At 32.7% G+C, this 16,210-nt stretch overlaps 1 protein-coding gene across 2 annotated transcripts in view; it reads right to left on the bottom strand.

The window, feature by feature from the left end:
* The window catches only part of LOC127732537 (guanine nucleotide-binding protein G(q) subunit alpha), a 39,837-nt gene that overhangs the window by 6,549 nt on the left and 17,078 nt on the right, over positions 1-16,210 (bottom strand). For both annotated transcript variants that reach the window (XM_052241586.1, XM_052241587.1), the window contains 4 exons: positions 13,697-13,851; positions 11,265-11,393; positions 6,923-7,052; positions 6,099-6,252 (listed from right to left, as the gene is read on the bottom strand). In XM_052241586.1, the coding sequence (XP_052097546.1) occupies positions 6,099-6,252; positions 6,923-7,052; positions 11,265-11,393; positions 13,697-13,851 (568 nt within the window). The remainder of the gene's footprint in view (positions 1-6,098; positions 6,253-6,922; positions 7,053-11,264; positions 11,394-13,696; positions 13,852-16,210) is intronic.

Here is a 16,210-nt window from a genome sequence, read left to right as displayed (position 1 = left end):
TTCTGTAAATGGGAAATTGATGAGTAATGAATCTGAAACTAATCACCCAGTATAACATGTTCACAAGAAGTTAGAATATTTTTATAAGTACTGTAAATTCAGAAATTATTGTGTGCATTTATTATTGTGATTTTTATGAAAAGACAGAAATTGGAGATAAATTATTGCGATTTCAGAAAAAGCTACATACAGATATATGTTTCAGATATCAGAATGTGAGTTCGTATTATTGCAATGCTCAACCAGTCACATTACTTGCACTAAAAAAAGAACTTGCATTAATCTCTGAATTTTCAGCATTCAGTAAACAGGAAGTTGCAGGTGAATGAATCTAAAACTGCATTTAAACAGTATATATGACAATGTATAAAACTGATAACCCATTTCACTGATTTCAGGATGCTTTCACTTATTGTTCCTGAGAAAAATGCAAAGACATTTTTTGGACGGACAGACTGACATATGGACTGACAGAGATTAAACAGTATACCCCACTCCTTCACAGCAGAGGTAGAACTGAAGACTGAGCACCACAAACCCCACCAAAAACCTCGTCATCCAGAAGGGTAAGAAGATCCTGCTCCACATGTGCACTGTGTTGCTGCCTGAAGTACAAACCTGGTCTAATTCAGTAGGTCACATTCAAGGGAGAGACCTACAGGACAGGATATTTAACATGAAAGAACACAAAAAATTTTCCTCAGTCTATTTAAAATCTGTATTAAATTCTATAATGCTACATGTATCAATAATGTTTCGTTCCTACTAAAAGTCCAGTCTATTTAAAATCTGTATTAAATTCTATAATGCGACGTGTATCAATAATGTTTCGTTCCTACTAAAAGTCCAGTCTATTTAAAATCTGTATTAAATTCTATAATGCTACGTGTATCAATAATGTTTCGTTCCTACTAAAAGTCCAGTCTATTTAAAATCTGTATTAAATTCTATAATGCTACGTGTATCAATAATGTTTCGTTCCTACTAAAAGTCCAGTCTATTTAAAATCTGTATTAAATTCTATAATGCTACGTGTATCAATAATGTTTCGTTCCTACTAAAAGTCCAGTCTATTTAAAATCTGTATTAAATTCTATAATGCTACGTGTATCAATAATGTTTCGTTCCTACTAAAAGTCCAGTCTATTTAAAATCTGTATTAGATTCTATAATGCTACGTGTATCAATAATGTTTCGTTCCTACTAAAAGTCCAGTCTATTTAAAATCTGTATTAGATTCTATAATGCTACGTGTATCAATAATGTTTCGTTCCTACTAAAAGTCCAGTCTATTTAAAATCTGTATTAAATTCTATAATGCTACGTATACGTGTATCAATAATGTTTCGTTCCTACTAAAAGTCCAGTCTATTTAAAATCTGTATTAAATTCTATAATGCTACGTGTATCAATAATGTTTCGTTCCTACTAAAAGTCCAGTCTATTTAAAATCTGTATTAAATTCTATAATGCTACGTGTATCAATAATGTTTCGTTCCTACTAAAAGTCCAGTCTATTTAAAATCTGTATTAAATTCTATAATGCTACGTGTATCAATAATGTTTCGTTCCTACTAAAAGTCCAGTCTATTTAAAATCTGTATTAAATTCTATAATGCTACGTGTATCAATAATGTTTCGTTCCTACTAAAAGTCCAGTCTATTTAAAATCTGTATTAAATTCTATAATGCTACGTGTATCAATAATGTTTCGTTCCTACTAAAAGTCCAGTCTATTTAAAATCTGTATTAGATTTCATAATACTATATCTATCATTTCATTTCATTCCTACTAAAGTTCACAATTTTAGAATATTTGTATTACAGATAAATTACACAGTAGAAGTTATATGTAAAATGATACTACAATATCAAGTGTCTCTAAAGATACAATACATTTAATTACACACGTCAGAAAAGTGCCCTGTAAACTTATACCCCTGAATCAATTTTCTTACAAGATACAATGTATTTTAATAACCCCCATCATCATTTCTAATGTTTGATATATCCATTTACAAATTTTCCATTGTTTTCTGACTACATGACTGAAGGTAAAATGTGGGACTCATCATTAACCAGTCAAAACCTTGCAGCATTCATTAATGTTCAAACAAACATCTTTCTATGTTGTGATGTTACACTATTGTTTCAGATAAGGGTGAAGGTTTGGTACCATTAAAAGGTTTAAACCCGCTGCAATTGTTTGCACCTGTCCTAAGTCAGGAATCTGATGTTCAGTAGTTGTCTTTTGTTGATGTAGTTCATAAGTGTTTCTCGTTTTTTATATAGATTAGACCGTTGGTTTTCCCGTTTGAATGGTTTAACACTAGTAATTTTTGGGGCCCTTTATAGCTTGCTGTTCGGTGTGAGCCAAGGCTCCGTGTTGAAGACTGTACTTTGACCTATAATGGTTTACTTTTATAAATTGTGACTTGGATGGAGAGTTGTCTCATTGGCACTCATACCACATCTACTTATATCTATTGTTTTCTTACTATTGTTTTAATATAATTCAATAAGCTGAACTGAATTTGAAACATTTTCACTGAGTTTTCTGGTTAGATTCAACATATAAGGATTTTAAAATACCTGTATATTTGTACAATACACTGCTTTTCCTAGCGCAGCTGGATACGACTGCAGAGGTCCAACCCTGAACAGTAAGGGCAAAAAGGACACAATATTCAAGCTTGATACAGGTCTGAATTTGGATTGTAATTAAATATTTGACACATAAAAGGTTTCTGACACAGAATAACTGTAGTCAAAGAACTTAGAATTGGTTATATGATTTGAATTTATATTCAATTTTTTGCTTTTGTGCAATACACTATGCTGTTGCGAATTTTCAGTCGTATAAAAATGTATTAAGATGTATTCACCTTACAGTCAGAGGACTTACTTAAATGAGTGATTTTCTAAATCACTTATTCAAGTAACATTATGTCCAAAAAGGTTGGAAGTAAGAGTTGTCTTTCTTTAATAATCACCTATTTAAGTAGTACAAATTAATCACTAGACTAAGTGATTTAATTTTATTGTAGCTTTAAATATAGAATACTAATGATCCAGGGACTAATTATGTTGCTAAAATTATCAGAACCAACATCTGTGTTGATAGGATGACTGGGTCATGTCAGGTGATGACCTTGTACTAAATCTAGGATAATGACATAAAAATCACTTGTTTAAGTATCATACCTCAATTTCCTTCCAAAAAATCACTTCTTTAAGTATCATTATTTGAATAACCCCCACTAATTTAAACACCCCCAAACAGTGAAATTTTGATCGCGAACAGTAGAATTTTATTACATAATCTGTAAGATGAAACCTTGAACTTTACAGGAAAAATACTCCCACTGCTGGGAAAAATCTGTTAAGAAAGTATCAGTTCATTACGTAAAGCCATTTTTATAGCATTTTTTCAACTAAAATAGAATTTGCAGCTAAATGATTGCATCAAAGGCATAAACCTTGCTGCTTAAAAGAAGGAAAAAGTTCATTTTTTTCAATTTTACTAATGAAAAGATATTATCTAAACCTATGTGTTTAAATTTTGGTAAAACTACAAAATCACAATTTGCTACTTAAATAAGTGATTTAAAAATCACTTATTTCAATAAGTCCCCTGACTGCCTTACCAAAAAATAACAAAATATGAAGGATTTAACCAGATTTTCAGGGATATAGCTTAAGAATTGGGGTTACTGAGCAAAACTATTCTATGCTATAAAATAACTAGTCCAGTGAAGCTTACAATAAAGAGAACAAGATGGCCTACAAGACCAACAAACATTCTTATAGGGGGAGGGTAGAGAGCTCACAAAACATGTTTAACCCTACCATATTTTTGTGCCGGTCCCAAGTCAGGAACCTCTAGCCTGTGTAAAACTAAAGTGTGTTTTTTTGGTTCATTTGTATGTTTCAGAGTTCAGTGCGGCATCCATTTTGCTCAATTAGTATACATTATAATTTAGGAGCTAGCTAAAGCCCACCTCTGGATGCTAGATTTTCTCGCTGTGTTGAAGACCTATTGGTGGCCTTGGGCTGTGTGTTGTCTTTTCATCGGGTTGTCGTCTTTTTGACATTTCCCTGTTTCCAATCTCTATTCTATTAAACCACATAATTGCTGGTTGAAAAATTATGATCTTTTTCCCCCTTTACTGTTTTTGTTCATTAACACATTAAAATTTGTGATTTTATGATAAAAGTTAATGACTAAAATATTTTACAATTAAAACATTTCTCATCTAAAACAAATATTCATGTTATCAGCAATATTAAAACATATAAATCATGACCTCTTTAACATTGAAAATGTTGTACAACACATTACTATGACAACCTCCCACTTAATGTCCCTATGATTTACATATGTAAAAAAGCAAATATAAACAATCAATTTCAAGTAACAGTTTAAAAAAATATTAAAGTCACTCGATCAGGAACAGCTGTGGATAGAACAGACTAGAAAACTGACATCTGTAATGATTTTGGAATGCATATCATATTTAAGTATCAAGTTTCATTTAAATTCAAACAAGAAAAGACGCAGGGATGTGGAAATACAATGCCCAATTTGTTTGACTGGTGTAATAATCTCCTGGTCAAGTAAATATGTTCCAACTACATGTCTGAGACAAAATAATTCTGTAATTGCACAGCCAGTAGGGACAAGAATTTTTTTTTTAATGCAAGTAGATTTTGATGTAGTAATTAGTTTTTTGACAATTGAAGAATGTTGATATACATTTACACACCCTTTGGGATGTTTCTAAGTATTTACAACTTTTAAATAAAAAGTAAGATGGGCCCTAATGATCACTATATGAGGGTCTTGATGGTGTTTACAGAATAGAGAAAAATGCACCAAAATTAAGAAGCAAAGAATAATCATGATAATTGGGTGCTAAAATAAAAAGATTACAGAGTAATTGGCAAAATAAATAGAGAAAATGGCCTAAAATTTAAAGAATACAGAAATGAATACAACTGCATCCAGACCCTTATATATACCCACACTTCAGAAAGCTGACATGGAGATACGGACTGCCAATATATCAAAGAAATCAACCAGTTAAGTCAGGGGTTACTGACACAATTTTAAACTATTTTAGATTTTACGGTAAACTAATTTCCATGTCATTAGTAATAAATAAAACACATAAATCATGACCTGTTTCACACATGAACATGTCCTATTACAAATAAAACAACCTCCCACACCATGTAGTTACATCTCCACCGAGGATGTCAACAAATGTAGGACAATCATTTACATGATTTATAACTAACAATTTCAATCAAACTTAAAAAAGATACACTACACCTCAGGTGGATGTCTTTCTTTTCAACCTGTCCACTGAAAAAGTGGACATAGAATGGACATTCCCTCAACATGAGCATCAGATTTAACACAAAATTCCAAGCAAACAGGTCATCATAAGCAAAAAGTCAAAAAAGCAATTCTTAAATTGAACTCAAACCAAAAAACAACAAAGATCCATATAAAAATCAGGAAATGTGGTATGATTGCCAATGAGACAACTATCCACCAATGTTCAAATGAAGTGGATGTAAGCATTTACAGGCAACCGTACGGCCTTCAACAATGAGCAAAAATGATACCGTGTAGTCGGCAATAATACCCTTCATTTTAGATTTATCCTTTAATGCCATGAATGGTGCTCATTAAAGACTAACAGTGTAATTGATACTTAGAAAGAGAAAAAAAATATTTATTGCACATTTAATTGTGTGTTATCAAACATCTTTTTGCTGTCAATCAAGTATCAATGGTTGTCTACAATACTCTGACTTCAGGATGACCAAACACTTCCAAAATATAGATCATGTTGTTTATCTAAAAACTCTTGTATTTTGCAAGTCTGCAGACTGTGTACAAATGTACATTGGGCTACATTTTTAAGATTGAAAATTCAAGAAATATCTAAAAAAACAAAAATCAAAACTAATCTTAACCATTACTTTCAGGGGGGAATATAAAGGGACTAAAGGAGATCTAAACTCTAAACCAACCATCAAAATCAGGTGGGGGAATGTAGTGGGAACAGGGACTAATCTAAACTTACCATCAAATTCAGGAAAGTAATCTACCAAATGTGATAGCATAATTTTCTCTTCTAGGAGATCTTTCTTGTTGAGAAAGAGGATTACTGAGGAGTTCTGGAACCATGGGTATGTGATAATGGTCCTAAACAATGCTTTAGATTCCTCCATACGATTCTGAAATGGAAACAAACACTTAAATCCTGTAACTAAGGACTGTGCGAATGTTGCTATGTTATGATTCAGACTATTTATAGCTCAATATAGACACGCTTGTTGATGAAGACCTTTTGACCCCAAGTAATTGATTTACACATGTTTTGGTGAGCCACATGAATCAAAAACAGGAGGAACTTCTATCAAACAACCATCAAGAAATATAGAATAATGGCTTTTTTGTTTTTGATACTGACTTCATCAGCAACAATATCAAGAGAACTTGCTTAGACCAACGGATAATTGAGCTGAAAGAGTCAGTGTAAAAATAATAAATGCCATTATTCTTTTTATTGACAAATTTGTTTTTCAGCTATATGGTTTTTTTTGTTTGGAATATGAAATTACATGGAGTATTCAGTAAAACCTTTTGTGATAGTTGCTAGATCTTGATGTCGCATGCATTTAACTAATGAATTGACATGTAAATGTGACGTTCCTTTATTTTCACGTGATGTTATTGCCTAATATTTTTTAATATCATGTCTTGTCCTTGATCTACAAAAATTATTAGACACTAGGGCCAAATGGAAAATGTACAAATTGCAAATAAACTCATTTATTGACTGTCATGAGTTTAATTTTTACTTACTTCATGACCTTTTGACCCAAACTAACTGATTGTACTTACTTCATTATCAGATTCAACTAAGACTTGGTCATATTCACTTAAGGCGACTAGGAACATGATGGACGTTACATTTTCAAAACAATGGATCCATTTACGTCTTTCTGACCTCTGGCCCCCTACATCAACCATTCTGTAAAATAAAAAATAAATATCTATATACTACGAACTCCCTACGTGATCCATTATCTTTATAAAACAAATGAACTGTTAACATGTGCATTTCAGTATCTATTTTTGTGTCCAGATGACCCTTTGGGTAATATTTTTCTAGGGTAAAAGTTTTTATATGTGTTAATTTTGTACAGAGTGAATATACTTGAAAACTAATCTCTTGAAAAAATGTTTCAAGTTCCTTTTTTAAGGCATGGAATACCATAACATATTTCCTTGTGTCACCTTTAATTTTCAGCCCGTGATATCGTTGTCTTTTTTCAAAACTACCTCTACCCTTTTTTGGGGGGAAAAATGCATCATTTTTTTTGGAAATTGGAAAGTTTTGAATAAGAATTTTTTTACGTAATATTTTGAATTGTGAGACATTTTCAACCGGAAAGAAACTTTTTGGGGAGGGGAAGGAAATGGAAAAAATGACGATACTTAATACATTAAAAACCATTTGTGTTACAAACACTGCGATGATTTTAATCAGAAAACAGATCTCAAAAGCACTTTCATAAAATCAAAATAATAACATACATACGAAATTTACGTACATTACTACCGATGCCATCACCGTTTGGGAAAAATGTACAACTTTAATATTGGGAGGAATTTTATGCCATTTTTTTTTAAGTAATTGGGAATTTTCTCTAGGAGGAAAAGCCGAATTTTCTGAGGTTATTTGAGGCGTACAATATCACTGTCAGCTATGAAATTACTCGAGTATCATTTTTGGTATTCCATACTCTGTACTACATTTACTACCAAGAGATACTTGACTAATCGTTGACATCCCTAGTTTGAATTTATTTGATAAAACTCTTCGTGTTCACAGAATCAGGGGAAGAGATATAATTTAAACTGAATGTTCCTCCATTAGAATAATGCCTTGCAATAAACATATAAATCCCTTTTGAACGGAGAAATCTGACTTTTGTCAGATATGTAACATGTGCATGTAAAGCACATGTCATGGATGCCATTTTCCCTTGTTTACATAACATATACAATGTAGCCTGAGAACCATGACCTGAACATTAACAGAATCTTAAGGTGGTACCAAACACCTTGACTAAAATTAATTTAGCTTGTTTAATTTTCATAAAATTTTGACAAAGTATTTACTTCGACCCTTTGACAAAAATATAAAAATTTCAAAAAACTTGAACCACACACTTTATCGGAAAAATTTCATTGGATATATAGCAGTTTGACAAACACTAATTTTGATCATTGAGAAGTTTAATATTTCCTTAACAATAGAATGTGATTAAAACGCTCAGCTGATTGTTACAGAGTTATCTCCCTGTAGTGTTATGTACCACCTTAAGAAAACTTTAAGTGGATGCATTATAATTACATCAATCATGGTTATCTTCATATATTTCATAATTTAAAGAAATAAAACATGTAACAAGTAAGATTTCAGTTTAGAGACAATTTAAACAAGGGAAAATGGCATCCATGACATGTGGTTTACATGCACGTTACAGGTTGCACTTTGTAAATACAGCTGTTTCACAAACCACGCCTCTTTTGGGGAGATATATAATATTCATAGATATTTTGTTTTGTTTATGTACTGGTTCCCAGATATAATCTCTATGTTTTATCTCATAGAGACATAACTTGGGAATGTTACCAGTATAAATGCACTTGGTAGCGGCGAAAATTGAATTCTGAGGAAGACACAAAGTGAAGGGAGGGGTAGTTCAGAATTTTAGTACAAGTTTAAACTCTCAGAAGTTGGGGGCATATAAATGTTGAAATATGCCACACAGCCCTATGTTATGACCTTTGAATAAAATAGTAGTGCATTTCAAATTTCCATTCTAGGATATAATTTTTTAGGAAACTTCATAGTAATTATAACAGTTTTAGACCTAAAGGGAGTTCCTATGGGAAATTGCATTGTCTATATTTACAGAAGTGCAACCTACATATCTGACAAAAGTCAGATTTCTCTTGTCAATTGCAATAAATTATTCAGAAGAACATGCAGTTTAACTTTTATTGATGATTCTTTGAACACAAAGTTTAATCAAAATTTTTCCCAATGTACTGCTCTTGTATTCATAACAAATTCAAACCATTTGAACTGTAAGGGCATCTAATTCACATTAATAACAGGTTTTAACTGCCTCAAGACAGAGAAGGAAAAACTCAGTAATTCTGTGAATGTGGGAAAACTTAACATTGTAAAAATTTGTCACATTCCCTATGATATGATCTTTCTAATTTTATTGCCAAATTAGAGTTTTTACCCCAATTTCACGGTCCACTGAACATAGAAAATGATAGTGCGAGTGGGGCATTCGTGGACTATGGACACATTCTGGTTTCAACATGATGTAACATGGTTTTGCAAAATATAGTTTTTTTTTATTGTGACAAAGGAGCTGCTGCTTTCATTCTGTGGTGAACCCTGTAAATGCTTTCAAAGATTTGGGGTCAAGTAATGTTGGCAATGTCTTTTTGTTTTGCTTCGGATCACGGTGCGAAACCATTAGTTTCCATCAATATTCATGACATCTTGAAACTTTTACTTGTGGTTAAGATTCTATTTGCTAAAATGACGCAAAATTACTAACATGTCCCGGACATAAGCACATATAAAATACAGAAGATACAGAAGATAAGAAATAAAATTCAAGACACAATTTTTAAGTATTGCTTTATGATGACGCAATTTATAATACGTACCTTTTTAGAAAGGTTAAACTTTTCTTTCATTATAACTTATAATGGTTGACAACAGATATGTTCTAATTGTCATAACTACAATGCCATACTTTTTTCCCCAAAAGAGAATACTGAATAAGACTTTTCACCAGGTTTTTACTAACATGAGCAATACGACAGGTGCCACATGTGGAGCAGAATCTGAGTACCTGAGATCACCACCCATTTTTGGTGGGGTTCGTGTTGCTCAGTCTTTAGTTTTCTATGTTGTGTTTTGTGTACTGTTGTTTGTCTGTCTGTTGGTCTATTTCTTTTTTAACCATGGCATTGTCAGTTTATTTTTTACTTTTGAGTTTGAATGTCCCTTTGGTATCATTTGCCTCTCTTTTATATGGGTGGCCCTGAAATCACTGGTTAAAGTACCATTCTATGAACACAATTTTTTGTCATCAACACTCTTACTGGAAATTTAAACATCTGTTGGCATAAAAATAAGAAGATGTGGTATGATTGCCAAGAGACAACTTTCCACCAGAGATTAATTGACGTACAAGTTAACACCGTTCATCCTAAAGTTTGTAGTTGGTTTTAGCCGAGTTTAGTCACAGTTTAGTAGAAACAAAACAAAAGTTTAGTAGCAAGTCTAATGAAAGGATCATTTATATGTATTTCAAAAATGAAAATAATTTTTCTATTCTATCGTTTCTCAGATATGAACTGTCATACTTTTTTCATAAAACAGATAAAATAAATTGGGAATGTGTCCATGGGACACAGATGATGCCCCCACTTGCATATCATATAAAGTTATAAAGGGACATAACTGAAGAACGGTAAAAGTGATGCCCAAATTTGTACTTGATCTGAGTTTTGTGGTAATAAGTATTGTGTATAAGTTTCATAAAATTTGGTTGAGCCAAACTTGTTAGAGAACGGAAACAAAAATTTCAGCAATTTGTCCATTTGTAAAGGGGCATAACTCTAAGAACAAGAAAAGTGACACCCCCCAAAATTCAAACTTGATCTGTATTTTGAGGTAATAAGCATTGTGTAAAAGTTTCATAACATTTGGTTGAGGCAAATTAAATTAAGAGAACGGAAACGAAAATTTCAGCAATTTGTTCATTTGTAAAGGGGCATAACTCTAGAACAATAAAAGTGACACCCCCAAAATTCAAACTTGATCTGTATTTTGAGGTAATAAGCATTGTGTATAAGTTTCATAACATTTGGTTGAGGCAAACTAAAGTTAGAGAACAGAAACCAACTTTGGGATGTATGGACGTACAGAAGGACAAGGGTGAAACTTTATGCCCCAGCGAGGGCATAAAAATAGCCATAAGAATTCCCTACAACACTGACCAGATGGATGTTATTATGATTTCAATGTCCACATAGAACAAGCCAAACTTTATAACTGGACATTTTGTAGTAAGAAATGGCTTCATCAGACCACATCCAATAAAAACAGCTATTTACAGATAACGTTCTGCCTACTTACCGAAATATGATACTATCAAGATCAAAAGGGTATTCTATAATCCCTGTAGTGGGAACTCTGACACGTAAAATATCTTGTAACGTGGGTAGATAATTTGGTTGAGTTAATCTGTCTACATCGTCCAAGTAACTGAAATAGAAAAATCAAAGTTTAAGTAATTGTATATATATATATAATTGCCATACAAAGATAACCACTGGCTTTTAAAGGGTTCTTTTTCCCCCGAAATGTGACCCAACGAATTAAGACTTATCACTGGGTTTGTACTTATATGAGAAACACGACAGGTTTAACATGTGAAGCAGGATCTGCTTACCCTTCCGGAGCACCTGAGATCACACCTGGTTTTTAGGAGGGATTCCTGTTTCTCAGTCTTTAGTTTTGTATGTTGTGTTTTGTAAACATTTGTCTGTTTTCATTTTTTGCCATGTCATTGTCAGTTTATTTTCGACTTTGAATGTCCATTTGGTATCCTTTGGCTCTCTTTTAACACACACTACAGTATAGGTTGATCTTGTCATTTTAGCCTTCCCACTAAAATTACACATATCCAATTTAAACTCAGGTGTTGTATGTGTAAGCCTTATCAAACTCAGGTGTTGTATGTGTAAGCCTTATCAAACTCAGGTGTTGTATGTGTAAGCCTGATCAAACTCAGGCGTTGTAAGTGTAAGACTTATCAAACTCAGGCGTTGTATGTGTAAGCTTGATCAAACTTAGGCGTTGTATGTGTAAGACTTATCAAACTCAGGTGTTGTATGTGTAAGCCTTATCAAACTCAGGTGTTGTATGTGTAAGCCTGATCAAACTCAGGCGTTGTAAGTGTAAGACTTATCAAACTCAGGCGTTGTATGTGTAAGCTTGATCAAACTTAGGCGTTGTATGTGTAAGACTTATCAAACTCAGGTGTTGTATGTGTAAGCCTGATCAAACTCAGGTGTTGTATGTGTAAGCCTGATCAAACTCAGGTGTTGTATGTGTAAGCCTGATCAAACTCAGGCCTTGTAAGTGTAAGCCTGATCAAACTCAGGCGTTGTATGTGCAAGACTTATCAAACTCAGGCGTTGTATGTGTAAGCCTTATCAAACTCAGGCGTTGTATGTGTAAGCCTCATCAAACTCAGGCGTTGTATGTGTAAGCCTCATCAAACTCCGGCGTTGTATGTGTAAGCCTCATCAAACTCAGGCGTTGTATGTGTAAGCCTTATCAAACTCAGGCTTTGTATGTGTTAGCCTTATCAAACTCAGGTGTTGTATGTGTAAGCCTTATCATACTCAGGCGTTGTATGTGTAAGACTTATCAAACTCAGGTGTTGTATGTGTAAGCCTTATCAAACTCAGGCGTTATAAGTGTAAGACTTATCAAACTCAGGCGTTGTATGTGTAAGCCTCATCAAACTCAGGCATTGTAAGTGTAAGCCTTATCAAACTCAGGCATTGTATGTGTAAGACTTATCAAACTCAGGCATTGTAAGTGTAAGCCTTATCAAACTCAGGCATTGTATGTGTAAGACTTATCAAACTCAAGCATTGTAAGTGTAAGCCTTATCAAACTCATGTGTTGTAAGTGTAAGACTTATCAAACACAAGTGTTGTAAGTGTAAGACTTATCAAACTCATGTGTTGTAAGTGTAAGACTTATCAAACTCATGTGTTGTAAGCGTAAGCCTTATCATTTTGATGAGAGAAAAGAAATTCCCCTTGATATGATTGATTGTTTGTTTATTTAACACTACATTCAGCACTATTGGCTATATGATGGCAGTCAGTTGATACAAAGGTTGAACTACTTAGACTGCTTTGCCACAAGGCCCATCCACTTGAAATGGTTTGCAAATCAAAACAACTAGAAGTTGTGACACTCCAGCTGCGGATTGATGGAACAAGATGTACTATTGCACACTAATCATACATCCACTCAATGTTGTTGCCTATGTGATGAATATTGTGTGCATGAGATATATCCCATGCAGTCTACACGATCAACTTTTAAATCTACAAGCCCTGACCTCAATTTTTGGAAAATTTTAATTAGATTCTGCTGGCCTGTAGAGATAATTTTCACAGGCCATAAAGCAATTTTACAAGACTTGGCTGCTGGGCCTGTGGCCAAGCGTGAAGACTGCCCATGTACATGTTTTTCGGCAAGCAGGAAGTACATGTAGGACAACCAAGGAATTGAAATGAGTCAAATCATACGACATAACCAGATGAAACTTTGTGCTATGTATCAAGAAAATCACTACTGTGGATTCAATATCATTTGTTGGACATACCAATTTTTGTGTATTTTCATGTGTAATATTTTCAAAATTATAAGATATTCTTATTTGTTGGACAAACCAATTTTTGTGTATTTCATGTGTAAGGTGTTCTAAAAGGTATCACTCCCTGTCACGGTAAGTTAATGGACTGTATCCCTGCCCTACTTACTACTTGGCTGAGTCTGTGAGCTGGTATTCTCTCCTTCTATCATAGCACTCTTGTATACCACTATCACACCATAAAAGCTTTATGGCATCAACGAATTGCTGGTCAAATGTTGTCACGGTCTCATAGTCCACTTGTCTGATCATGCTTCCATTCTCCTGCAAAGAAAAAGGGGGAAAATACATAACATTTTTATCTCTAACATGAAGTGACCATAATTTGTTGGAGGTTCAATGCAGTTTTTTGTCTATGTTCTCTGGGGAATTACATTCCATCCAAGATTAGGCTTGAATAATAATTAACTCTTGTCCTTAAAACGATCAACTAGAATTAAGTGGATTAACTCCATCTTAATCAGAAATACTTTTCTCTTCATCGCTATCATTCAAAAGCTTATCAGATAATGTCAGGTAGACTTGACAATGAAGTCAATATGAAAATAAGTACATTTGTAAATCTGGTTTGAGTAATAATGCAAAAATGGAATCTCAACACATTTAATAATGTTAGACAAATGGTTAGAAAACAATTTCAAAATGGTAACCTGAAAAAACCTTGTCTGACAAAATCATCTCAAAATAGTTCGAAAAGGTAAAGGTTCACTATCTAGTTGACAATTTAATTACTGCTCCAAACAAAAAATTCACTGGATAATAAATAATTACATTACAATTCTTTGGGTCAATTGGTCAATTTTTTTTTTTATTTTACTGGTCCAACAAGCATTTTCCTAGATTGGGAGTTGGCATGTGCAAACCCTTACTGACAAGGAACAGAAGACTTGCCCATCATGTGCCAACTCTCAATGGCACAGAAGGAATAGGCAAATTCACCTGAAGTGTATAAGGCCCTGTTAATCTTCACTTTCACCTGATATATTCAAAACCTAAAATTTTAATATAAAATGCTAAATCTGAATATAGTTGTTACAGTTATAATAAATACATGTTTAAGATAGTGGACCAAAACAAAATCATTATACCAATTTCAGAACTAAACCTTTTTTATTATGAAAACAAATATAAAGTAAAGGCTTTTAATTTTTTGTTGTATTACAAATTGCTCTTATTTTCACTTGTGATTCAGCCATTTTAGGAAAACTCATCTTTGTTGGTGTCATTAAGTGTTAATTACAAAAAAAGCATTGGGAAATTAAAAAAAATTGTCCAGAAGCTAATGTGTTTTGTTATGGCATTAAACTTGATAAATGTTAATTTTAAAATACAAAAAAAATTTGTTCACATGTTAATTAAGCTTAAAAAGGTCCATAGCCAAAAATTATTTATATATCACTTAAAAGTTATTGCTGATGATTTTATTTTTAAAATAAGGCTAATGAAAATGGAGTATGTGAGACAATATCCATTTTAGACCAGAAAGGAAAAGTTTTTTTCTAAATTATCAACTAAATGTAGAAGTTAAAATTAACAACAATTTAATTTTAGAATGAAATAATCTTCTTTGACCATTGAATATAATCTAAATTCAAAACCTTGAGATTGAAAATTCTGAATTTCTTTTTTAAGAACTGCTACTTCATTTTTCGTACTTCGGACATGATTCAATAAAACCTACAATAAAATTTACTTGTGATGCATTTTAACAAACCACATAACAATATCCAGAATGCAACATTTTAGAATCTTAAGAACTATGTCATAATGGGAAATTCTGTTGTTTAAACATGAAATTTAAATTTAACAATGAATTAATTGCGTAACTATCCATTTTAGGATACATGTGTTAATTATAAAGAATAATTAAGAAAGAATTCCTTTTATTTTGAAGTGCAAAATTCCACCCCCCCCCCCCCCAAAAAAAAAAAAACCATTTGTTAGGACTTAAGGGGTAAACCGATTTCTCAATTCTGCTTGTCAAAGTCTTCTTATGCAGTCAACAGATAAAACGGATACTACAAACTTACTTGGTTCTCTTAGATCATGTAACAAAAGCTAGGACGACAATGCTTAGTGTAGGTCTTAAATTTGGCATTGTTTTTTTAAAGTAATAAAGGAAGATATAATTGGTGAATATCCAGAAAGATAACAAACAGGGTACTAGACAGATAATGGACAAGGTACCAGATAGATAATGGACAGCAGGATACCAGACAAATAATTGACAGGGTACAAGTCTAAAAGTGCAGTGAAAGTCAAAGGTTAAACTACATATTTTAACTGAGTGAGTCAAAAGTTTTCGCTATGGCTCAAGTGTCGTTCTGAATAATTAATAATTAAAAAAGAATTATCATTGATTATACATGTGTTAATCTGTTAATAGCTGAAAACAATAGTTAAATATAAAAGCAACTCTATGAGGCAAAGAAATGTGAAGTTTTCTTCTTACAATCTACAAAATAGTCTTAAGCTTATACTGTATAAACAGAAAAATATGTTCTCCTTATTTTCATATTGAAAAGAAGACAGACCAAAAATTTAAGGAAGGCCTCAGACACTTTCATATTTTTTTAATTTTCATATATCTTATTCAGATCATGTCTATACTAAAGTTGTTTTT

This window comes from Mytilus californianus, unplaced genomic scaffold (assembly GCF_021869535.1).
Source record: "Mytilus californianus isolate M0D057914Y unplaced genomic scaffold, xbMytCali1.0.p SCAF_25, whole genome shotgun sequence".
Lineage (NCBI taxonomy): Eukaryota > Metazoa > Mollusca > Bivalvia > Mytilida > Mytilidae > Mytilus > Mytilus californianus.
This window is presented reverse-complemented; position numbering and strand designations above follow the sequence as displayed.